The sequence below is a fragment of the Pogonomyrmex barbatus genome, unplaced genomic scaffold (genome assembly GCF_055798465.1).
Source record: "Pogonomyrmex barbatus isolate J1 unplaced genomic scaffold, ASM5579846v1 scaffold2, whole genome shotgun sequence".
In the NCBI taxonomy this organism is placed as follows: Eukaryota; Metazoa; Arthropoda; class Insecta; order Hymenoptera; family Formicidae; genus Pogonomyrmex; species Pogonomyrmex barbatus.
In genome coordinates, this window is record NW_028297116.1 from 16,218,680 (window position 1) to 16,245,238 (window position 26,559).

Below are 26,559 nucleotides of genomic sequence, written 5' to 3' on the forward strand. Positions count from 1 at the left end.
TATTGCAATTTAGATGTTGCAATAACTTCTGATATCTTATTAAAAATTTTGTAATTAGTCATTTTTTTTAAAATTACTGCTTACTAACTCTTTAGTACTGTGTTTTAATCAATTTTATTCGTTTTGCAAATAATTTTATCTTCTTATTTGAAATAAAATCCATACGATATATAAACAATATGCGTCCTATCTATATCGAAATTACATTACAACATTATGAATATTATATTTTATGCCAATCAACATAAATTAATATAAAAATAATTAACAGAGTTATATTATAAAAAGCAATTTGCACGTTAAAATTCATTGTATAGGATGATTATATGTTTATACTTAATCTATTAATGTTTTTAATAATATTGGTATTTTTATAAATATTGTTAGAATGCTTCTACGATTAAATACAATATTTTAAACTAGCAATTAAAAATTGATCTCAAGTAATTGATAATATAGATACATATTTCCTTGAATTATTGAAAAATAATTAAACATAATTTTGTAACCTTTGTAACAAAATTTAAGACTTACTAGAACATGTAATCTCTTTGATAAAATTATCGATTTTGAAACCCGTTGCTTTGTCATGTTTATAAAACTTTACTTATTATAGATAGTAAAAAAAATATAGACAGTAAAAACATTAAACGGAGAATAAATGTTAAAGGAAATAAAAAATTTGCTAAAAATATCAATACATACTAAAAATAATTAAGGTATATATATATATATATATATATATATATATATATATATATATATATGCTTACATTTGCGTATTAAAGTATATGCTTAAAGTATCAAAACACATATGAATATTTTTGTGATTTCCATCTAGTGCTGAAGTTATACATAAATTTTCATTACTAAAAAAATGTATACATATCGTAAATATTATTAATATTAGCTTATATTTTAATATATCTAAAATTTATTATAATTTATTAAAAAAAGAATTTTAATCTATTCATACTAACATTAAATACTAAATATTTGAGCAAAAATTATTTGCTCAAAACTTTTATGTAATTATGATACATAACTATAAATAAGCAACTGTCATGTCTTTGCTATAAAAATATACATTTTATGTGTAATCTTAATATCTTGAAAAATATGTATAAAGTAATTTATTATAATTATCATACTTTTTCCTTTGTTTTTATAAGCAACTTGTTTTATATTTTTTGTCTTTTTAATTATTATTATTATTATTATTATTATTATTATTATTATTATTCACATCATCTATCATTGTTATACCTATACTTATTGTTATTATTATAGACGATACTAACTTTAGTAACATAACAATCCAACGAACAAAAACGGCAAGTCCTACAAAGGTAATAAAATATGATATTAATGATATTAATTAATAAAATAATTTATTAAAATTTTTTCACAATAGCGTCAAAATAAAATTATAATTAATATAACATTTGTTGTGACGATTTTTACCTATTATGCATAATATTTGATATAACATGGATGTTATCAAACTTTTATTATCTTTTGTTTGCTGGTCCATCAATTGTGTCCTTAATTTTTTTTCACTTTCAATACATGTCATTAGAAGAAATTCTATTTCGTGCATTTTATTACTTTTTTCGGTCATTCTTTTCTCAAGAGTTTCTCTCCATTCGATCATTTTGTGAATAATATCGTTTAATGATTCTTCTCGACAAGTGATGATCATTTCATTCTGAGATTTATTGAAAACTTTTCCATCACAAATTTCATCTTGTTCTTTCGCATTTATAAATAAAATAAATAGCATAGTGTATAACTTTCTGTGTAATTTAATTAAACATAATAAACATTATAAGATTATTATATATTTATAATTAATTATGAATAATTTTTAAAACACTCCTTGAATATTTAATTTAAATCAAATTTGTAAGTGTGTATATATGTGCGCGTGTGTACATTAGAACAAATATTATAAATCATGTTTATAAATCATAATTTTAAATAAAAAATTTTACAATTTTAATAAATATTTTTCAAGGAAGTTAATGTATAACGACTAGACTTAAATGTAAACTTAAACTTTATTACAGTTTACTAAAAGTGACAAAATTTAAAAAACTTTTAATTATTATGCTAAATTTTGTTTAGTACACAATTGTATTATATTAACAAAATTATTAAAAATTATCAATTAATAAATTATTGGTCATTAATATATTATCGAAAAAGAAATAATAAACAACTTAAATTAGTATACTTTATCTAATTTGACATAATTTAAACCTAATCGTTATGTTATGTTATATATTGAAGGAACAGAAAAAATTTACCAGTCAATATTTTAAATAATATAATATGATTTCATATATGTGCTTTACTGTTTTTGCTCATTTTTATTTGTTTATTCGATAAGCTTTATGTCGTTTTTTAAATATAAAACGTAAAAAATAGAATAAGCAATCGTTAAATTATTTATACTATTATATAGTAATAATTATATATACTTTGATTTATTAAATATATTTACCTGCGAATCATAGTTATGCTAAATGAGTTTCCAATTGAAATATTATACTATTATAAACTTTGCATATGTTTATTAGAGAAAGAAATCAAATAAAATTTTTTAAATTTTGGGAAATTATGAGCAGATGGATATTTCTTTACTATTGCAATATATATATATATATCTTACATACAGTGTCGATGTAGAAAGGAACTGATTATATAGCAAAGTCAAAACAAACTGTCGCTAAAGCAAAAACATATAACAATATATGTCTTTATGTAAGTCAGATAACTTAATATTTACACATTTTGTGTATTAATTATAGTTAGTTAGATATTTAGATACTTTAAATTTAATAAAAAAAAATCTTAAAACAAAATATAAAATATAATAAATAAAATGAAAACAATTGCAGTAACAAAATTAATATATTTAACATAAATTATTGTATAAAGGAATTATATTAATTTGAAATTGTTTTTTATAAATATAATTAACTTATCAATGTTATTCTGTTCACAATAGATATACATGTAAAAAAAATGTTACATTATATTTATTACATTTAACGCATGTTTAACAAATAATATTAATAACATAACAAATAATATTAATAAATAATCATAAACATATACAAAAAAATGTTGAAAAATATAAATGCATAAATGCAATGCATAAATATATAAATATTAGCCTTTTTATGTATCTAAAGAAGATGTAGACGAACGAATTTTATCTATCATTTGTTTATGATGAAATTCACGAAAAGTCATTCGTGTACCAAATTGACCACCAGTTTCGAACTCGATATCTATTTCATCTACTAGATGATCGTACACACTTCTTTGTTTTGATATAGTAGATTCCGATGCTATTATTTTTCCCTTCCGTTTTCTCGTATTCCTTTTACGAATTTTTGATTTGTGTTTATCACCTTTAAGCTCTTCTTCTTTGGAATTAATTGTATATGATATCCATTTTCGTAAGTTCTTGTCCCAATATCCCCTAGTACATGTCATCCCTGGAGGAATCACAGTGCTTTCTGTTCTTTTAGGAACGTCAGGAGGCTTCCATGAATTTATTGACTTGTTTGATATCAAAGCATGTATACGTTGTAAAGTCTTTTTAAAATGTATTTCAACTTCATCTTCATCAGATTGATATAAATTATTTATTGAGAATCCCATAGTAGAAGAGCCATTTTCCTGTTCCTGTTCCTGTTCCTGTTCTTGTTCCGGGTTTTTATTTGGTTTCCGTAACGATTTCTGAGCATATGTTTTCAAATTACCTCCTATAAAACAGTTTTTTATATATAAATGCATTTGAATAGACAAAATGCAGAAACATAATGTTAAATAAAGAAAATAAAAAATTCAATAATTGTAACAACAAATGTAACAACATTTTGCAAACATTTATTCATAAACATATTTATGCAAATAATATAGAAATATGTGTAGTAATAATAAAATAAGAAGTAAATAATAAATAAAATGAAATATATAAATTGATAATAAATTGGCAATGATAAAAATAAAAGTAATGATTTTCTTACACAATTGATAATCTTACTTAATATTTCTTGCTAAATTCTAATTTTATTTTAATTAAATAATGTCTATCTTTTACACAAACACACACACACACACACACACACACACACACACACACACTCAAGATATTATATTTATAATATATAAAATGTCTGATAAAGTGTCTGATGCCTAATGATACACCACTTGTATGCAGATAGGACGGAAGTTATTAATCATTAATAAAGATTTCTAGATTGGCTGATGAGCCAATGAGAAGACATGCACTCATTCTAGAATCTTTAATAATTAACTCGTTAATTGCGAAAATCGCAAAATACTAGAGAACTTTGTGCTCAGTTGACTCACTTGATCTACTTGATCATTACTTGCATTCAAGCAATGTAACATTAGAAATCAAACATCCTGTATATATAATAGGTATTACAAATTAAAAATTGAAAGAAATCATTAAATGATCATGAACTGTGTAAGAACTGTGTAAGAAAATCCAAATCTCAAAAATTATTTCTGATAAAAATTCTATCTTATATAAAATTCATACGGAATCTCATTTCATTCTCATTTGTTTCCTCTAGAGTTCGTGTATCCGTTGATAATAAATTCACTGGCAAAAGGTCATCTTGCATATCATTCTTTTTTGAAGTTAAACGCATTCTTATAGAAGATTCAATAATCGGTGATACGTGCAAATTTTCTTCATATGTGTTTGGTATATCTCGAGTTTTTTCTGGTGTACAGTTATACACATCCTCAAATAATTGTATGCATTCATGATTGTTTAGAATGGATTCCTGCGTATTTATTGAGGGTTCATTAATTAACTTTTCCGATTCAGTTTCCCATTCACTATCTGACTGAATTATTATTCGCTTCCTTTTGACCGTTCTTTTCTCTTTCTTGTTCTTCAAAGTTTTCTTTTGCGCTTTTACTATATATATAAAAAATATATTAATTTTATAATTTGAGAAAATATATATATATATATACAGTTTAATATATTTTAATGTTTAATTAGATTACAAAATATTTCTATAAAATCTTATACTTTTGTTCTAATTTGAATTGATACGTATTATTTAAAGATTTATTCATTAATTCATTTTACTTGCCTTCATATTCACTATCAGTCTCTATCACATGCCAATTTTTGCTTCCCTTTTTCTTTCCCTTTGTGTATCTTTTGTGTTTTTTTGCTAGAATACATTAATTTACACAATTTTATATATTTTAATCTTCAGAGATATCTTTATATATTTCCAAAAATTGTTATTCTCTCAAATTTTAATTAGTATAAATTATATTTTATATTGTATAATTTGTTATAATAATATTATTAAAAAATATATTTCATTTTTTTCAAAATTAATGAGAATTTTTATTAAAAAACGATTTACATATGGTTGATTTATAGCACATATTTTATAGGGGTCAATTATATATTCATACATAAATCATTTTTTAATAAAAATTAAATCATTACATTTTAATTGATTTAAATTACATTTAAAAAACTTAGAAAAATATAATTAGATATATAAGCATGACTTACTTTGGATTTGCGACTGAATAAATTGTGAATTTCTACCTCCACTCGAGGAAGAAAATGTATCAATCCCAGATAAGGATATACTATGAAGTTTCGTTAACGGCTTGATCGGTGTGCTTGCATACACATTACCTATAGTTGCACGTTTGTGACTGTTATTTTGATCAAATATGTGAGATGTTGTTTGTGACATGTTGTTGATCTATGTTCAACATGTATTTATAGAGCACTTAATTCTACTTTTTATAATTAATAACTTTGATATATATAACTACATTTAAATAATAATTCACTCAGTGTTTAAGTGTGATTGAATCAACAGAACTATTCTACGAGTAATTTTCTCTCATAGTTTGTATACAAAGCTATAGCTTGATCTTCTAACTAGTCACCTTCATCACATTGTGTTGTAAACATTGTGAGCTTCGACAAATTGTTATTCAATAATTTGACACCGATTATTTCAAGGGATATGAAAATGTTTCAAGGAATGAGAAAACGTTTTATCAGCTTTTTTTTATTTAAAAAGATGTTTTATTTAATATTTTTTGTAAAATAATCATATCAAAAATAATTTAAAAAATTGTAATACATTTCATACAATATTATGTATTATATAAAATACTGTTTGTTATTATTTTTAAAGTTTATAAATTTTATTATATGTACGTATAATAATGTATATCATGAAAAGTTCAGAATCAAAATTCCAGTCTTTCATGATATATTTTCTTGATATTTATGTTCATTTCTCCGATTTTCCCCATTTCGACTCGAGTTGGAGTAATCGATTTCATTTCGAACATTTTCGATTACACTATTCTTTCGGGCATTCGAAATCGAATGTTTCGAGTAATCGAGTAACCAGTATATCGAATTATCTGTATTCGAATTAAATTCGATTCGATTCAAAGAGATCGAATATCGGATATTCAAGAATTTCATGTATCGCGCAACTGCGAGAAACATGCGATTTCTGCTTTCTGATTGCCACTGAATTTGAGGTTATGTATCTATCAGTGCCGGTAGAAAGGGTTATACATAACAGTAGCATGTTGCGAAACGAACGATGAACAAGCTGCTATCTACTTCGATTAAAGACGTTAGTCAGAAGATTTATAGCGGTGCCGTGCGACCATCCGAAGTCTGCGAGGCCTCCATCAAGTTGACTTCAATTGTCAAGCCTCTAAACGCTTATATCACTGTGACAAGCGATGTTGCGGAAGAGCAAGCAAATGCCGCCGATAACAGACAACGACAAAATTCATTATTGGGACAACTCGATGGCATTCCCATCGCCATTAAGGATAACTATTGCGTTAAGGGTAAACCTACAACCTGCGCTTCTCGAATGTTGGCCAACTTCTCCCCGGGTTATGACGCTACAGTTTACGAAAAGCTCAGGGCGCAGGGAGCCGTTTTGATCGGCAAGACTAATCTCGATGAGTTCGCCATGGGCTCCGGTACTGTAGATTCGTTCTACGGGCCAACGAGGAATTTATGGGGCTCGGAAGTGCTGTCTCAATTTTATTCATACAAATCTGACAAAGATTCACAGATTACCACAAGGGAATCTGTGCATGAAAAAGATACATGGCATATAGCAGGTATGTTGTTACTGTTAGTTACTTAAGCCAAATTTATAATCTATTTTTATACTTGATGTCAAATATATAATTAAGAAAACATGAAATTGTGAAACAATCGTAGCCATACTAGTGTCTTAATACATTACTTTAAATCTTGAAATAAGAAAAGATTATGAATACTGGATTTAGTATATCTTTTCTATGTTCTACTGTTTTGTTCCTTTATTTTGAGGGATATGTTAGCAACAATATTTTGGGATATGATAAATGCATCTTAGGTGGCAGTAGTGGAGGTTCGGCAGTTGCAGTAGCCACAGGTACCTGCTATGCAGCCTTAGGCTCTGACACTGGTGGTTCCACTCGCAATCCCGCATCCTATTGTGGTCTAATTGGCTTGAAACCAACTTATGGTTTGATATCACGTTATGGTCTTATTCCTTTGTTAAATTCAATGGATGTGCCTGGTATTTTCACGAGAACAGTAGACGATGCTGTATTAATTTTGAATGCTATAGCTGGTCCTGACCAGGCGGATTCCACCACTATACAAAAAGAATATGTTCCAATTCATTTATCCGAAACGATAGATATTAGTAATCTTAGGATTGGGATACCAAAAGAATACGGAGTGGAAGGCATAAGTGAGGAGATTCAAGAATGTTGGAACGATGTCTCTCATCTTTTAGAAGAAGCGGGAGCTAATGTAGTTCCAGTATCATTACCTCATACTGACTACTCCATAGTATGTTATTCTGTTTTAAATCGATGTGACGTAGCTAGCAACTTGGCTTGTTACGATGGCATAGAATACGGTCATAGAGCTGATGAATGGAATTCGGCTGACGAATTATACAAGAAGACTAGATCGGAAGGTTTTAACGGTGTGGTCAAAAGTCGTATATTAGTTGGGAATTATTTTCTCTTAGCAGAAAATTATGAAGAATATTATATGAAAGCGATGAAAATACGAAGATTAATTACACAAGATTTTGACATTTTGTGGAATAATAATATAGATCTTTTGCTGACTCCGACTACATTAACTGAAGCTCCGAGGTACAATGAATTTATACAGCTAGACAATCAAACACAGTGCTTGATTCAAGATCACTGTACACAACCTGCAAACATGGCTGGTTTACCTGCGCTCAACGTGCCAATCAAATTGTCTCGCGGAGGACTACCCTTATCTTTGCAGTTAATGGCACCGCTCTTTCACGAACATAGACTATTTACTTTGGCAAAGTGGATTGAACAAATAGTGCAATTTCCAAAACTCAAATTGAAAGATTCATGTCTGCTCAAATAAAATAGCTTTTTACGGACATCTTTGTTTCATTAATCCTGAATTTTTTAAAAATTAATACATTATAGATCTTGCGTCAAATATAATTGATTTGTAACGATTATATGTAACTTAGCTTTTACAACCAGATTTCACATATGCCTCTTTGAATATTGCGGATACAATTAGAATGAAGATTAATACATAAGTTTCATCGCGTAGAACAACGATCGTAACAAACTGGCCCTGAGGCCACGCAAACAAATTACACTCTGGTATACCATCGAGCGTATCTGAAATTCTATTCGTCGAATAATGGCGTTTGCTTTTACAACGAAACGACCCTTGTCTCATTTCACCGCATTGTAATGTTCGTTATACATGAAGGCAAAGTAGAAATTGCAGTTCTCTTCACCGTAGGACTAATTTTTCGCTAAAATGTAAGGGAAAAGCTTTTCCAAGTAAGTAAATGTTATTGAAAAAGCAACTTTTCATTAAAATTTTATTTTTTCACATCTGCAAACCTTTCCGTATCGAGTCTTTGCGTATTTACTTTCCATCTCGGCCATAATTTTCTTATACATATATTCATTTTCACCAATCGTCCCACTATCATGAGTTGTCGAGGTTTTCACGGAGAAAATCCGAATTTCATTCCCCAAGGACCCAGAGGATTTGAACAACGAGTAAACAACTAGCAACACGAGCGTGCAAAATCTATTCATGTAACGCCTTTGATAATTAGATCGCTGTGACATTTCAGTTTAATCTATTGTTCACAAGAGATTAAGAAGTTAACAGAGAAATGGAACAATCTAATATGTATGAACTCTCTCTCAATTGCGTTTTATTATTACAAAATACGAGATATCAAAAGCCGCAAGATTATAAGAAAATAATTGCATCATACTATAAATTCAGAGTTGAATATTGTTTGTATAGTAAGATTTGTATTTTGTATAAATAATTACTGATCAAACTATTATTTTTTTAATACAGATATTTCCTTGAAATGAATTTTTGTCTTTATTGTTGAAACATTGCAATCAATTAAGGTATGAAACGTAGAGTAAACAAGAGATATCTTTATATTAAATATTTCTACGTATCTTTTTTTATTTTTTTATATCAAATATTGGTTTACGAACTTTAAAAAAATTAAGAAAAAAATGTATTCTCTCTCTCTATCTCCGTAGATATTATTTCGTCCTCTTATAAGCGACGCAAATGATCAAACTATGTTTCCGGACATTTCTATTCAGATACATGATAATCGGATCGTCTCATTTTACATTCCCTTTTCGTACCATATTATGTTTTGCGTTAATTTCTTATTTTTCTCATTGCACAAGTTACAAGAACTCGGTTCTAATTATCACAGAATCATGAGAAATAAGACAATTATTTCGAAAAAAAGGAGAGAATGTTAGTCATTTCATTACTTGTAATATTTCGCTCTATTATATTAATCACAAAAAATTTTTAAATTATTTCTCGAACATTGGGAACTATATATGAGGAATTCCTGTTATTATTTTCTACTCTTACCCCGCTTGCTTATGGACAGAATTAATCCGCAGATACGGATGGCTAATACTCGAATACATGCGCCGAACTAGGTCGCCTGGTGTACAAAGCTATGTAATTAATGACAGAAGAAATAATGTATCTAAGTACCGTATCCGATATCGAGCAAGTCGTGATCGTATTACCGTATTCGCTTTAATCCAGACTCATAAAGCTTTACGGCAGCCATCGGTAAGAGCACGTGGTATGCTTTAGAACATCAAACGCACTCGGCAATCATTCTCCTGAATTTAAAAAATATGAAGCCTTTGTGATTGATGCAACCCTCAACTTTAATCCGATTCTTTCATACTTTGATTTCTTACTCCGATCAGAGCCCGTCATAAATTTTCAACTAACATTTGGCCCGAAAATGCGATTGTCGACTACTTTAAGCATTCATTATTGCTGTTCACGCGATGTTCTTGTATTGGTATAGCAACAATAGCAGGAAAAGGGATGATTATACAAGAGAGTCATTAAAACTTCTTTACCCGCTCGCCTTTCTTTCTTCGCGCAATTAATGTCGCAACTCCGTTGCGCGATATATTTTTACGACTCGACTAATCTCGTGAAAAAAGTTGAGAGAGCAAAAGATGCTTCTCTCTCAAAAGATGAAACTTTTCCGAAACTTTTTCTTCTTCATATATCAAAGCTATTTTGTAGCCTAATTTAAATCGTATAATTCGAATTCCAAATTTTATCGACAAAGTCCAGGAAAACAAAAGGTATATATTTGATTTTAAATTTTGCAATTTCGAACGCAGTGTGCAACGTCAATTATTGGCAATCTGCCGTATTGCAGCCAATTAACATTTACTTGTCCAGGTACAAATTACAATGTGCGGTTAATGGAAGTTGTATTTTCAAAAACTCGCGATTTTCCGATTTATGGCCAAATTTCACGATTACATAATAACATAGCATACATTCAAATATATTCTTTTTCATATCGAATCTTCGATATGATATGATAAATGATATTATGATAAATCAGTATTTTTCAGTAATTATGAAAATTATACGAATTGTTAAATTTTGATCTGCATTCATTAATAAAATTCTTCGTCTCTCATTGTTATCTATTTTGCACTCAAAATAAAATTTGAATAAATTTTATAATTTTATTTAATTTTATAATCATGTTATAAAACTAAAGGAATGCAATATAATGTATGAGTTTTCAAAAACTCAGGAAACCTTAAAAAATAATTAGTAATAATGATAAGAAGAAGTTACGATTGCAAGAGAACAAGCTGCGAGACAATAAGTTCAACCCTAATGCATCTTAGCAACCCTTTGACAAACGCCTTCACGTATAAGCTATGTATTAGTAGGAAAGATAAATAAAAAAAACCCTTAAGAATTCGCAATAGTTATAGCAACAAGGAGGTGATTGGAGGAGATGATTATGTGACCAGTTAGTAAATGAATTTCAAGCAAACAGGTCGCCAGGATGATTTTATACGCGGCCGTTCGGTATCATCGTCGCACTGTACAAGTTCGCTTTCACCCTCGTAACACAAAAAAAAAAACGCCAAAAGTATACCCTCTCAGATATAACTAAACCATCTCAAGGATCTGTCAGACGACAGGACGGTAACGCAAAATGCGAAATGAAGGGAAGAAGGCAGGCGGCTAGCTACGTACGAGAGGGTGGCCGTTTCTCTGGGAAAACAGGGTTGGGCACGGGGTGGCGAGGACGCATGCGTCAGACCCGGCCGTCGGGGGCTGTCGTGTCGCTCTCTGCCGTCGGTTACGCCAGTCGTCGTGACGACTTCGAGCCGTCGTTATCGAGAACGTCGTGTTTTCAAATCGTTCGCGCGCACCCACGCACTGTCTCCGAATTTTCTCTCTCTCTCTCTCTCTTTCTCTCTCTCTCTCTCTCTCTCTCTCTCTCTCTCTCTCTTTCTCTCTTTCTGTCTCTGTTTCTTTCCTCTTTATTTTTTTATTTCGTCTCTTTCTTTCCCTCCTTTTCTTTCTGTCATCAATTTCTTCTCATTCACCGCCGCATTCGCTCGCTCGCTCGTTCATTCGCTCGCGCTCGCGCGCGCGCGCACAAAGACATCGTGGCGCTCGCACCGCACTTCAAATCATTGGCAAGTTCGCGCCGCGGGTGTCGTCGGCGGCGATCGTCGTCATTGCGGATGTGTGTGATGACCGATAGCGACCGATGAGGGATCGTGCGCGGGTGATCTCGCGCGACTCGCAAAGTGGTGCGACGTAGTGACCTACGCGGCCGTTCTCTCGCGGTTCGCTCGCGGCCGCCGAAATATCGGCGCAGCTTAGACAGGTGCGCGAGTGACCGCGGCACCCCTCCACTCTTCCCGTGTTATCACATCCCCGTCGGCTGCGCGCGACCACCCCGCAAAGATACTCCATGACTGCACACCGCGTCGCGACAAGTGGACAGGCTTCGTCGACACCTTGGCTCATCCGACATCGCAAGTGAGTGATGACAGATAAGTGTAATAAAAAAAAAAATCCGAAACGGAGAGAAAAAGGCCGCGCATGAAATTTGGAATAATTTTTCAAGTCATTTGAAAGAACTTTGAAAGCTTTTGAAAAGGTTTCAAACTGCGCAATTGATACGAATCATATTATTGAATTGCAATAATATGATAAAATTTGGGATTTGTTTATCGAATGAGATTATTGCAGAAAATATAATTTACTTTATTATTGCCAACGCGTATCTATCGCGCAACATTGACATAATAAGGTCTATTTTTTTCAGTTAAACTTCTTGTACAGTTCATGTTTTCTTTTTTCTCCCCATGTTGGAAAGAAGAAAAGAAAGAAGAAGCTGAACTGTGCAAAAAATTCAGCTGAAAAGAATAGATCTATAATTAACACAAGTTATTTAGGTTAAATTTTATGAATTAAGAAAACTTGATAATTCGTAAATACACGTTCAAATATAGAATAAGATAATTCAAAAACTGCTTTGAGTATCCATAGTTGAGAATATAATATTATCGCATCGTACCGTTTCTTGCAGAAGAAACGAAAGACCGAAGAATCATGCGTTGGACGTATTGCGCCGAATCGATACCGTATTTCCGTAACATATGGCATGCAGTGGAAATGGAATAATTTAAAATACAAATCTGTTATTCGGATAGATCGTAGCCAGATAGATTACCGTCATACGAATACACGCCAAGTTTTCCATTGAACGGAGAACTTTTTCGAAAGCGCGCGACAAACGAGGATATTTTTCTTTCCGGGCAATTTTTCTTTCAAATCGATATTTTCTCCGCTCCTTCACATTGCGGTCAAATCGGATGCGTTTCATGCGATTTCAACATTTCCGCAATATTATAAGTAACAACATAGTATGCATGTTGCGTAATTGAGATATCTCGTCATCTTGTAATAAATAACGCTTTAATAATATAATAAATTTCACGTCGTTTCGATAATGAATAATAAATTTAATATATTGCAGCAATGAAATTATTGTAAACAGAGGTGTATAATGTAATATACTTAATCTATAAATTTCAATATATCGTTATCGTAATAGATTCCATTTTAATAAGATTACTATATTAATAATATATTTGCGCATTTACCGAATGTTTCGGCGGTTTAACGTTGGAGGAGCTAGTTAAAGTGCTAGAAGCGCGTGTCGTGATGTAAAAGGAATCCATAAACTCAGCCGGACGGCGACTCGTGTAATGCAATATCGCGACAGTTTAACACCGTTGCCGCCGTACTTTAGTTGTGCAGTTCGCGCGACTACGTCATTTCCTTTTTCCGCCTAACATAGGGTCGTCTACGGTAACTCCGTTAGACGGGTAAACAGGAATGTGTGCGCAGGCTTCCGTGATGCTTTTCACGGTGTTATACTGAAAACATCGTCCGCACGGTCCGCACGGCCGCGGGGAAACGTCGTAAGAGGAAATGTTGTTGCAACGTTGTCTGTATTCTGTCAGTTTGCATCTTTGTCGGTATATCGCGTGGAACCGTCAACCGGCTCCGTTTATTCAGACCCGTTTATTGAAACCCCGAGTAAACGGGCGAGGAGACAACGCGAGAAAACAACGGTGGAACCTTGGCCATACTTCATTCTTCGGAATCTCATTTTTCAATCTTTTTTTTTTCTATTTTTCTTCTTGAGCGACATCCTCGTTTTTCTCTTATTTCCCTTCGCGCGGAGTCACACCACACCCTCCGTGTATTTGACGCTTTAGTATCGGGTTACCGTTCTACTAATTTGGTTTACAAGTTACATCCAGGAAAAACATATAGCTTATTAGGAAGGATAATCGCGCGTACGATTCATTAATCATTCGGCCGATTCTTATTGCTTCTTTTTGGGCGAATTATGCTAATTAGTTCACCCAGTAGCGAGCTATCGCAATCATAAAATTCGCTCATCGCGCTAAGAATAGTTTTAAATTTCTTCTCTTTCTCTTTCTTTTTTATCTCTTCTAACAGTAATTTTTCGTTCTATTTTAGGAGTTACTGATCGGTTCACATGTTATGCAGGGATATAAGATTTCGTTGGAAAGTTAAAATCCTCTTTGCAAGTGCGATCTTAATATCCGTGCGCTCGAAAGACTTTCACACGATTCATCCCATTTTTATCTCTCGTTCTTAATCGCCGTGGGTTTTTATCTAATTAAACGATGATGGATCGCACGCAAATAGTCATTCCATCACGTTGGTAATTACAATTAAGGTGAATGTTTTAGATCCTTTAGAATTATCTCAGATTCAGATTTTTTGAATGTTATGTTGTATCAAATATTCAAATGTTGTATTATATCGAATTTTAATATAGATATTGCAACCAAAAATATTCTGTTCTGTGGTAATCAATATTCATATTCTTTGTGCGCTTATATCATTCGAAGGTTTCGTATTATATGCAGAATAAATACATTTGTATGGGAATGCTTCGAGTTTGATACATGCGTCTATGACGCGGTTCCGCACGATAAGAAAATTCATTACGCTTCGGAAAACTCCGCGTTACGTGAATAACGTTATGTAGAAAAAAAGAAAGGCGGCAAGTTCATGATAACGAAGCACCGGTTAGCCGGCTAATTTTATTATCGAGAACGGCCAGTAAATCGCATCCTTATTCCATATTGCGATTAACTTTTTTTCTTTTTAATTTGTTAATCGATCGTCGTTTAAGGCGCGTTATTGATCTTTTTCACCATCATTTCGCGCTCACTTAATATCATCGATATAATTTTCGTTATAAAATATCAATAGTTTATTAGAAAGTTTACTTAAAGTTTTTTTGTTTTATTTATTCAAAATGCGGTAGGAGTAAAATATCATAATATATTTAATAAAACGATATATGAACGCGAGAGAAAAAGATATATATAAAATATACCTTTAAAAAATTCCAACGTTAAAATATTAATGTCAGATTTTTAAACTAGTCGCTTTAATTTCAACTTATTAATCAACGATGGAACTCCTCGACGGTGAGAGATTGAAATTTGACTGGACTTCCAATGATCGAACAGAGGAAAGATTTTTATCAATACTCATAAAGGGATATCACGAGCTGGATAATTCGCGAGATCAGGTCAGGAGTGTCGGAGAGAAGTCGCTTTAAATATGAAGATAATCATGCAAGTTTCAGAACATTTGTATCGCGCATCGTAAAGCGGCGCCGAAGGCTTCTCCACAAAGAAAAACCCGTTTATTACATTGATTACTGAAGCGCGTGGGTTCGCATGGCGGATGATAAAATTTTGCCGTCACACAACGGACTGGCTCTTCATACTAAGAATATCTAATATCGATTAACCTTGCGATCTGTACATATGAGAACGTTCTTATAATACCTATTTTTTACTACGTAATTAAATACCTGACCCCCATGCTGCTATGGAACTCCGCTTAATACTAATAATATAATTACATTATAGTATAAGGGGCATGGTCGTGACGATAAACATCAAGGATATGACATGGTTTTCTTGAAGGAATCCGTATTAATGCATCATATCTAAAAACTAGGACTATCATATCTAAAAAAATCGAAAAGTTTTTTATTACAATATACATATATTTGAGACATTTTTATTTCATTAAAAATATTGAAGATGTGTACTCTTATATAAATATAAAATGACTAGGTTGAAGCCTAAATTAAAACTAAACATAAAATATGATATAAATTATGGTTCAAAAATGTAACAATTAACTAAAGACATTTTTTTATTATAATTTACATATTTAAAATGAGTGTATCGTTACATATTTGTTTCATTCTTTCTGAGTAACACGCTAATGAAATTTAATTTCATTACTTTACAAAATGTAACAAAATTAAATGTTATTACGTTAATAGATAAAGTATTATTACTTTGAGCATTATTTAGTATTCCATTTATCTTAATTATGTAAAATTTGCTTTCAAAGTTGATTTAGAAATATTTTATCCTTGTTTATTGTATTTTGTATTTTCATTTTATAATAATTAACATTTCTCCGATTTATTAATCAATTACATCTTCTGTTGTTTGTAGTTAATTTAATTGTGTAACATATAATTACACAAAATTTGATTTTTTATTTTGTTTTATTATAAAATATTATAATTTTATTTATTTTTTATAAATAAATAATTATTACATTTAAAATAGTTGAATACATGAAGAAAAAAAATGATGTCTTATGTCGTATTTATTTATACAATCTATGGTTTGATTTGAAAGCGTAACAGCTGAGTATTAAATATCATGTAGAGTGTATTGTTCAAATCCGCGATTTATTTTCGGCAATACTTAAATCAAGCACATACAGTACAATATTGGTTTGCAATCGATATATACAAGCAGCTTATGTTTTTCATGAAATATATAATCGAGCGATATATCATTTCGTATCCTCGTTAAGTTTGTTATCTAATATTGATAGATTCATATCTTTTGATTTAAATTCTAATGAAATGCAAAAAAAAATCAAATGTTTCAGTTATCTTACAATTAAAATTGCCTTTTCGAGAAAGAGATTAAAACTCTTATTTTAATTAAAATTTTAATAAATTTGTGATAGAAACTTTAAATACATGTTTTTTTTTAATTATTTAAAAGAATATTAGAAAAGTGTTTTTTTTTTAATTTTGTCGTTATGTTACTTATCTTTACAATGTTTCGACACAATTCTGATCCGTCGAAAGCCAAGACGCCATCGAATCGTCGCATGTAGTTTTCTTGTGGCGCAGATGGCACATTCCAGATCCAATTGGATAACAAAAGGCACGTTTACGGACAATACGTGTCACTGAGCAGCAGAATAGCTCCTCCCTTTTGATATGCCACTGGCGATTAAGTACCCTAATCTCACTGACAGCGTTTATCATTGACAATGCTCATGGTATCATCAGGACTGAGTTGAAGCCTTTATAAATCTTATAAGTCTTTTAGTCAAGAGAACATAGTTTTAATAGATGTTCACGTAATTTGACGTATGAAAATTTGAACAAAACAAATCATATTTCTTATGATAATGCCAGATAGATACTCATTATGATAATGTTGGACCCTCATTTTTACTTTGGAATAAAAAAATATTTTGAAGCTAATAAAAAGCTTTTTAAATCAAACTACAACTAAATCATAAATAAGAAATATTTCCATTAAATAATAAAACAAAACAATTTTTTAGAACATAAAAATGTAGCTATTTTTTGTTTTTTATATATTAATCTTGAAGTAGGATTTTTTAGTTTTTATTCTTTATTATGAAATCTAAACAATGTATCTTTTATGATAAAGATAATCCAATTTTGCGATTTGAGTTACGACGTTGCGAACAGCGCGGACAAATAAATGGTACCTGATGCGTCCCTTTGCGCCTGGTGCCAAAAAGGGGTGTAAAGATGGGAAATAGAGGGATCATCAACAATCCCTCGAGTATGGATAATAGATCAATTGAGAAGATATTCTACGTGCAAGATAAGAATATGTAAAAATTCTTTCTCTTTTTTCCTTTTAAAATATTATAAATATATAAAATATCATAGAACAATTGCAATATGAACAATTAAATACGACAGAATACGCAATACAACAATTAAATACGATAGAATAAGCAATATTAATAATGCTCACTCTGCAATCTAGAACTTATTATAAATTATAATAGTCCATAATCATATTAATTAGAAGGAAATTGTTCTCTATAATCTCCCCTAGAAGGTATAATAAATTAATTGAATCTAATGATCAAGCAGTGTCTATTAAATTTGCTGGTTAAATTTGCGCACGGCTCTAGTCAACCTTCCATAGCAAGCATAAAGTTACAATAACGAGAGATCGCGATTGGCCATGTGAAATAAATTTAATCCGTTTTTGAGAGTTATAGAAACCATGTAAATACAAAACAAAGCTATATTTGAGATATGTTATTTTCTACTCTTCGGTCAAATTGCTTTGTGTGTTCAAATATTTTTGTTTTGATTATATGATCATTTCATTTAATACAATCTATTGAATCTATTTTCAAGAGTTTTTTTTTTCTAATTCATCATTTAAAAATATTTTTAGTTTCATTATCACAGAATTTTTTCTGCGAAATTCTATTACTATATCTGAGTTTCGAAAATCGAAACTGTGATGCATTCAATGTGATATATATCGAGCTAAATATATAGCAGAAGAACAAAATTATATTTTCGGTGATGAGTAAAAGTTATTTTTTGTCAACATGATCTCTTCTATTTCAATAATCCACTCTCTTATTGTATCTTCAAACAGACACTGATATCTTTCTTCGTTAATAATGCTCACCCTTGAAAAGATTTGAATTACGACATCGCGACTGATCAGAGTGGATAAATGGTACCTGATCCCACTTATCGTAGCACGTGATGCAAACTGGGGTCAAGAAGCGGCGGATCTCTAGACGAAAAGATAGAACGGGCGAGAAGTTGATGGTGCATCGACCTCGCGTTTTATTGGGAGAAAGAGACAGTCGTTTATTGTCATCTAAAAATAACATTCTCTGCACGAAGACAGTAAAATTTAATGTGTAAAAAAGAAATAAAGCCATCTTGAGTTATATTTATCTAATTAATGTCTTATTTTCGGAATTTCGGTCTAATTGATCAAGCTTGAATAGTTTCCTAAAGAATTATAGAATTTCCCGATATGTTATCTTTGTTAATTTAAACATTTTTGTCTAAAAAATAAGCAAACTTTACGAAAGTTTTTAACTTTTTTTGTTTTACTTTGAATACATTTATCACGAATTTATTTTTCTATAAGGATAATAACAATATTATCAATATGTGTACAATTTGTAACAATGACTTAAACGAAAAATATATTTATTCAAAACATATTTTTAAAAAATCTCATTTATATGGTAAATATAAATTTGATGTTTTACGACAACAATTTTCATTTTATCTTTTATTCAATAATTTATTACAATTGTTAATGTATGATTTAAAAAAATATACAAAAAATACACATTAACTATGCGTTGCGACATTTGATTATTCCTTGAAATAATACAATGCATACAGGTTCACTAAACGCGAGTTTCGAAGGGAGTTTTTGACGAGCGAAGCTAAGGAAGGGGAGGCAAACATACGGCGCAAGCTGTTTCGCGAGAAACTTTTGAATTATTTCTTCCTCGTTTCTTCGACTGCGTAGAAGGCACGTCGCGGTGGGATATTATATTCCATAAGACTTTGTCTTACGAGGTCATAAGCAAGGAAAGGAAAGTTCTCCCCTATCTTTAACATCGTTTCCGTTGACAGGAGAATGCGTCGTCGAGTTTGTTTCGCAGAGAAAGTTGTGGTCGGCAGTGTGCAGATCGGATAACAACGTTGTTGGTAATAGGGTCCGCGACGACACAGAAAATACGAGTTTAAAATCCTCTTTCACTGTTTCGACGGATGAGGTATTATCGCTACTCTGCGTTTATCACACGGAAGCTCGTCTCACTTCGTAAACGACTAATTGGTGAGCACCTCGTAGAATGAGATTAAAGCTTTTGGTCCCGAACAAAATAATAATTAAATAATTTTACACGCTATTTTTATCAAAAGCCAGAGAGAAAGAAAAATTTTGTAGGTTTAGCTTGTTAATCTCTCTGCGTTGTTTCTATTTTTTTTCCATTCCTATCTTTTCTGTCAACCGTTTTCTATCTGCGATTTTAAACGAAGTGACGTAAACATAAAGGGATGCATGGTAAAATTGAGCATAACTAATCCAGAAATTCCCTACTTTTTTCGATAAAAGTATTCAGTGTTCATGTTACGAATGAACATACGATTTAAAAACAGACGATAATACGATTTTTTTTATATTGAAAGATATATTTTAATTATTGCAATTGGAATATTTTATATATTATACAGACTTGCACATTATATGAAATGGAAATTTAATTTAGGATTTTTTTTCTGCTATTTTTAATTGTTACTCGAGTTAATGACATACCTTCTACATAAAAGGATATGAAGGATAATATAAAATTCTTTTAAATGCTGCTTTAATTTCTGCATAATGTTGATTATTAATGCTAACATCATTTTCATAATCTTGCAGACGATCTTATGAAGTTACCCGCCACATTAAAGATGAGAGAGGAATCATCCGGCACACGCTAGTCGACATACGATGCACTTGTGAATTATCGCCCATCATTATGCAACAGTGAATTTCTTCGCTTCCGTTGATACACACACCAAGTGCAGCCGAAATTGTCTGAGATCACACCGAGAGAGTTCGCGAATTCATGGAATCGTGATCAGGTAAGGATCTTGATGTTGCAGCGCGCCAAGAAGGAATCGCCACGAAATTTATACGTCAGGACCGGAAATACGTGCCAATCTGGCCCGGTATCTAGGACGATGACGTAACTGCCATAAGATAGGAAATTTCCTCTGAAAATGGGAGCGGGATTCGCGAAATCGAGCGTGCAACGCTTCCTGAGATATATTACCGTCAGCTACAGTGCACAACGATGAGTTATTGAAGGAATTGGCACATTATCGATAATGTTATTTGTAGGATACGATATAATTCATTTAATTTGAAAATTTAATAATCTTACAACATTTGATATAAAAATTCTATATTTTGGTAATTAATGCGCGCGATTATATTTTAGCGAGTATTGTTGTGAGTGCAATGAAGAAATCTAGAGGAGAAGGAGAGAAAATAATAAATTATTATTTTGCGATATTTTTTCATTGTTAGCTACTCTCTACTTACTTGAAATATATTCCATATAATATTTAAAACTTTTGAGTTATATATAATTTGTTAATCACTTTGAGATTAACGGTGCGAAATAATATATGCGAATGAGAACGCATTAAATTATTTAAATAGAACGAGATCCAATAATAACGAGCCCGTCAAAAAAATCAGTTATTCATCAATAATTAATGTAGAATGAAAGAAACAAAATATGTAATATTTTATTTAACATGTATTAAATTTATAGTATGATAAAAATGTAAATAGAACTTCTTTCTTGCTTATCAAATTGATGAGTGACAAGTCAACTTATATTTTAACTCGAAGTAATGAATTTATGAAAATTGAACTAAACAAAATAACTGAACTTTCACGCATGCGCGTGCGTGTGTGTGTGTGTGTATATATATATATATATATATATATATATATATATATATTAGCATAAAAATGATACAGATAAATTTAAAATGCTACAATACGCTTTACATGTAAATTTTACAATTTCTCATGCATTGCTGCGTGGGTGTATACGCGCCGCTGTACTCATTTATTACACGAGCACGTGCATTTCGTTCAGCGTTTCGCGAGGTACTCGCTCTTTACCATCGCATATGGGTCAAGTGTAAGCTGTCAATATTTCGCTTTCCGCGTTTCACGCGTGCGATGTGCATTGGTTCTCCATAGCGCGTATATTTTTTTCTCTTCAATCCCGTACATATTTCGAATATTGACTTTTTACCATAAATCTTATTTTCACTCTTCGTTGAGCGTGCAGAACTATCGAGATGAATTGACTTTTATAGAGTTTTTTATTCAAACTATTTCCTAAAAAGAAGTGTTCAAAATTAGCGAATTATAATATCACACATTTCACATATTGCTATTTATATTTATATCTACATCTATATTTATATTACTATAATATATCATTTTGCTTTAAGGTAGGATTTTATTTGCTTTATTTTCCTGGTTAACGTAATATTTTATCGTATTTTTGTAGATTATTAGTCATCACAAATAATATCTTCTTTTGACTTTATTAGATTTTATCATGGTATAGTGGTATTTTTTGTCCTTAAAAATTATAACCATCCTTAAAGAAAGGAAATGAGGGCTTAGAGTTCGCGTGATAATCGTACATTTCCAATTGCAAAAAGAAGGAGTAAACAGGCTAAGCTATTTATGTAGAACACATCGCGAGAATACGGTGGAATTTGCGAGCCGCCCCCGTAGAATCTTTTGATTCCGAGGATCCTTTTACGACGAAGATGCGATGCAAGAGCGATAATGTCTCGCGTAAAATCCGTGTGCGGCAAAAGAAATGGTAACGACAGTGTAAGCTTACAACAGGGTGCCATTGCACCCCGATATTCTTTTATGCTCCGTATATTTCATGGTGCATCCACCTATATCCTGTTTATACGTTATGCTCTGTCAGAACCTGAAAGCCATTTCTTATTTCTTTGTACAGATATATTCAATCGAAAATATTTCTACTACGGCTAAAGCTCAATCGAATTGTTAAGTTTATTTCAGATAATTTATAAATTATGTCAAAATTTAGGACACTATTATAATTTTATTTTGTATAATATATAAAAATATTTGAAAAGATTAGACTCTATATATATATATATATATATATATATATATATATATATTTTATATATAATATGTATATATATATATATAATATGTATATATATGTATATATATATATATGTATATATATATATATATATGTGTGTATATATTATGTATATATATATGTATGTACATATTTACAATATATACATATCAAAATACATATATAAAATGGCATATAAAATTAATAATTAAATAGGATTCTATTTTAACACAAATTATAGAACGTGTCTACGATTGATTTCATGTAGATTAATAAATAAAATAAATTGTTATTGATAGAATACAGATTTGTGCCTGAAAAAAATAAAACGTTTACTATACTTTCTGCTATACTACTACCACTATTGCCTCATTCTTTGTTGACTAAACACGCTATGATTAGTGATGGCATCTGACGGTAAACACAATTTGGAACATGATGACGTTTTAACTACCACATAACAGAAGCAATGAGTATAACGCCTCTTGTGCGAAATACACACACACACACACACACACACACACACACACACACACACACACACACACACACACACACACACACACACACACACACACACACACACACACACACACACACACACACACACACATCTAGTAGGAAGGTAATTCTCTTATTGCTTTGCTAGTAAACTAACTTCCCCATTCCGTCAACAGTATACAATGAATGTTCGCGCAATGCGCTACAGGGCGAATTTAATAATTGCGCGAATCCGCCATCTTTGTCCGGATTCTGTATAGCGCGATGAGGCGTTAATTACTTCCACCATTACTATTTCAGATTGAATCTGAGTGGACTGAGTGCGCCGGGATTCATTTTACGCGTGCAATCTTTCTTATGAATAATTTTGCATTTGTTGTTATCGAATAAGTTTTTTTTGACATACGACTTGATGTAGTCGATGCAACAGATAGGGATAGGATGTGAAACGAAATAATTAATTTAAATGATATAAAAAAACAATGAATGAAATTGCTATGAAATAAAAATCTGAGTGCTATAATAGACGCAAATTTATACAAGCTAAATTTATATAAATTTATATATCTAATATTTTCATATAATTTTCCTAAAAACATATCAAAATATTCAATTGACATCATTATACGATATTTCGATAGCGATTTCTAATATATAATATATACATATATTTGTCTCGGAGACGCCAAGGGCATGAGAAATCCAGCATCCGGATTTTCATCTTAATTATGAATGGCGTCATTCGTTTGGACTCAAGTAGGGGAGACGAGCACGAATCGCATTCCTTCTCGCTCGCTCTCGTTCTCGTTCTTCTTTTCTCGCTAGACGGTCCCCACATATTATGTAGTGGTACGCGATATGCCGGCGTTTATAAAATGTGGGCCACTTCAGTACGCAGATCGTCGATGCGCGGGTCGCATTACTCGAAGTCGAAACCGATCGTTGGTCTACGTGACGATGATCGACCTCGTCGTTTTTCAGCGCTCGGCTGTCAGGCTGTTTCGATGGTGCCGTTGGCTGCTTTATTATCTTTACGCGAACGTGTCGAATCTCGGTGAGTGCGTGTAATTTAAAGTGATCGATTTTTAAAAATTTTAAAGAAAAAAAGGAACATCTCTGATCATCTTATTTTTATATTAAAAGAGTCAAGAATTATTTGAAGTCATTAATAAAAATTAAAATTTCAATATAATTATATTGGTTAATAATTATGACTGCGCTGTTATCGTTCGATAACGTTTCACGGTCACTGCCAAAGCTGATAAGAATGGAAATGCGATATAGTTTAGTTTAGCATACTTTTATGATAATTACTTAAAAACCGTAATTAACCGTTTTCGTAACGATAGAAAATTACTATTTTATATATTTAATATATTTAATATATTTATATATTTAATATATAATTTTATATATTTTATATATTTAATATAAATTAAAATAAACTTAATAAAAGACACTTAAATAAAATATATATATTTTTCATCATATGCGCTATACATCATAATAATTTGTGACATTTTCTGTCGCGAAAAATAATTATCTTTATGTTAAGAAACGCTGCATGAGATTTGACCTCCCGCAACATAACGTTCGTTACATAACATTCATTATCTTTAAAATGCCAAAAGAATCAAACTATTTAAAAAACTGTTAAAAAATTAAATTTTATAACCGGTGAAATTAATAATACAACAAATGTGTCTTTCCTTTAAAATTATTAAATTGCAAGATGTTTTCCTGGAAGAAATACGACGCATATTTAAAATGTTATATTGCCTTTATCGCTTGTTAAAAAGAAACTCTTAAGCTGTACTTAAGCTTATACGAAATTATGGCACGATTGAAGCTAGCCAGCTAACTGACCATAGATACCCGTGTGCGGATAGAAACTGGGCCGCCACTTCCCTTCGTGTTCAAACGCGCTTCCGCATGCCTCTTGAGGCTGCTTCAGAAGGCGTCGCTACTTGCCGCAGACTAACTCGATATGACGTTATGACGCGGACAATACATATGTCGCGTTGAAATGAAAACGGAAATAGATTTGAAGTGGCGACTTCGTCAGAGAGTCGACTTTATAGCCATCGTAAATATTACAGCGGTATTCCTTCAAATTATGTCTCTAAAAAATTAATCTCTAAAAAATGTTTACGATTAATCGGATCTTTTTTTCGGATCATCGTCATTGCTGCATTTTATAGTATCCGATTGTATTGTAAGTTTTTATTTTGTTACGACGTATTAAGAGTAATAATATCCTAATTTTTTACAGATGCAAATAATAATAATAATAATTACATATTTAGTTTTATATACGTACATACGAGGAATTGCGATATTTTAAATTTTAAATATAAAGTTTACTGCAAGAGTTACTGCAAGAGCTAAGCAGTTGATATTTAGCTATATTTGAAATTCAAAAAGAGTTATACTGCAAATTGCGTTATTTCATGGCATATTTAAAACATGCTCGAAAGTGACACTTTTGAATTTATTCTTTTACAATTTAACGATATTTCTGGCACGCAATACGAGTACGAATATAGTACAAATATGGAAATTATTACTGTAATACTTTCCGTGTAACGTTATCGTGCTGTTATAAACTTAAATTATACTGCATGAATAGATTTGCGCGAAGAGCGAAATGTGAAATGAAATGGATCGAAGCATCGCGCGTGTCGATAAAAACTCGGTCGAACTCCCAAGGTGTCGAGAGTTAACAGCACAAATTAACAACGCCCGCTACAAATCCGACCTGTCAACGTCGAATTGTCTGAATTGTCCACAATGAAAGATTTCCGGCAAGCTACGATGTGACCGACGAGGAACAAATTTTCACGATTCCGCGTTACACCCTTTTGATGGCCAGCATTGATATAAATAGATACGAGTGCTCCAGCTTTTTATTTGACGTCTTCATCATCTTGCCCTTTAATCCTTTCTTTGAAAAAAATTAAACTTTCAAGTTGTAATAGGTAGAGAATTGTCTTTTTTTCTTTCGATTTTTGATTTTTAATAATATCCTTCAAAAAGTTCAAGTATTAAATTTTAATTCTATCTAAAGTATAAAAGATGTGATATCTAATATTCAATGATATTTAGATTTGTAAACAATATTTAAGAAGCAGTGATTACGTAGTAACAATTAACATCATTATTGCAGATACACCGATGCACCTGCGAGTGCATCGTAGTAA

The 26,559-nt window shown here is 31.2% G+C and overlaps 3 protein-coding genes across 15 annotated transcripts in view; 2 read left to right on the forward strand and 1 right to left on the reverse strand.

Annotated features, from left to right (window-relative positions):
- Positions 1-1,374: 1,374 nt before the first annotated feature.
- LOC105432047 (uncharacterized) lies at positions 1,375-5,994 on the reverse strand. The gene is made up of 4 exons (XM_089076569.1): positions 5,594-5,994; positions 5,154-5,237; positions 4,586-4,972; positions 1,375-3,779 (listed from the first exon to the last, which is right to left on the reverse strand). Exons 1-4 carry the CDS (start codon positions 5,781-5,783, stop codon positions 3,187-3,189), a joined length of 1,254 nt encoding a protein of 417 aa, XP_088932695.1. The 5' UTR covers positions 5,784-5,994; the 3' UTR covers positions 1,375-3,186.
- Positions 5,995-6,514: 520 nt separating this feature from the next.
- Positions 6,515-8,504, forward strand: GatA (glutamyl-tRNA(Gln) amidotransferase subunit A, mitochondrial). 2 transcript variants are annotated; one of them, XM_089076566.1, is made up of 3 exons: positions 6,515-7,197; positions 7,458-7,589; positions 7,695-8,504. In XM_089076566.1, exons 1-3 carry the CDS (start codon positions 6,660-6,662, stop codon positions 8,486-8,488), a joined length of 1,464 nt encoding a protein of 487 aa, XP_088932692.1. In that variant the 5' UTR covers positions 6,515-6,659; the 3' UTR covers positions 8,489-8,504. The 2 variants fall into 2 exon arrangements, with proteins under 2 accessions (XP_088932692.1, XP_011644843.2); XM_011646541.3 differs by having other exon boundaries at positions 6,519-7,197; positions 7,458-8,504.
- A 3,281-nt stretch (positions 8,505-11,785) lies between these two features.
- The window catches only part of Liprin-gamma (liprin protein kazrin), a 123,638-nt gene continuing 108,864 nt past the window's right edge, over positions 11,786-26,559 (forward strand). For 8 of the 12 annotated variants that reach the window (XM_089076542.1, XM_089076543.1, XM_089076544.1 and 5 more), the window contains exon 1: positions 24,220-24,413. In XM_089076542.1, the coding sequence (XP_088932668.1) occupies positions 24,235-24,413 (179 nt within the window). In that variant the 5' untranslated portion in view covers positions 24,220-24,234. Of the gene's footprint in view, positions 12,479-20,571; positions 20,778-24,219; positions 24,414-26,559 lie in introns of those variants that run through there. The other 4 variants (XM_089076551.1, XM_011646535.3, XM_089076549.1 and 1 more) reach the window with 4 other exon arrangements.

Bases quoted from the DNA above. Each gene is read 5' to 3' on its own strand.
- GatA (XM_011646541.3), top strand. From the start codon at position 6,660: ATGAACAAGCTGCTATCTACTTCGATTAAAGACGTTAGTCAGAAGATT. The intron at 7,198-7,457 runs GTATGTTGTTAC...AATGCATCTTAG, and splicing joins AGATACATGGCATATAGCAG to GTGGCAGTAGTGGAGGTTCG.
- LOC105432047 (XM_089076569.1), bottom strand. From the start codon at position 5,783: ATGTCACAAACAACATCTCACATATTTGATCAAAATAACAGTCACAAA. The intron at 5,238-5,593 runs GTAAGTCATGCT...AATGTATTCTAG, and splicing joins TATTCAGTCGCAAATCCAAA to CAAAAAAACACAAAAGATAC. The intron at 3,780-4,585 runs GTATGAATTTTA...ACTGTTTTATAG, and splicing joins TGAGAATGAAATGAGATTCC to GAGGTAATTTGAAAACATAT.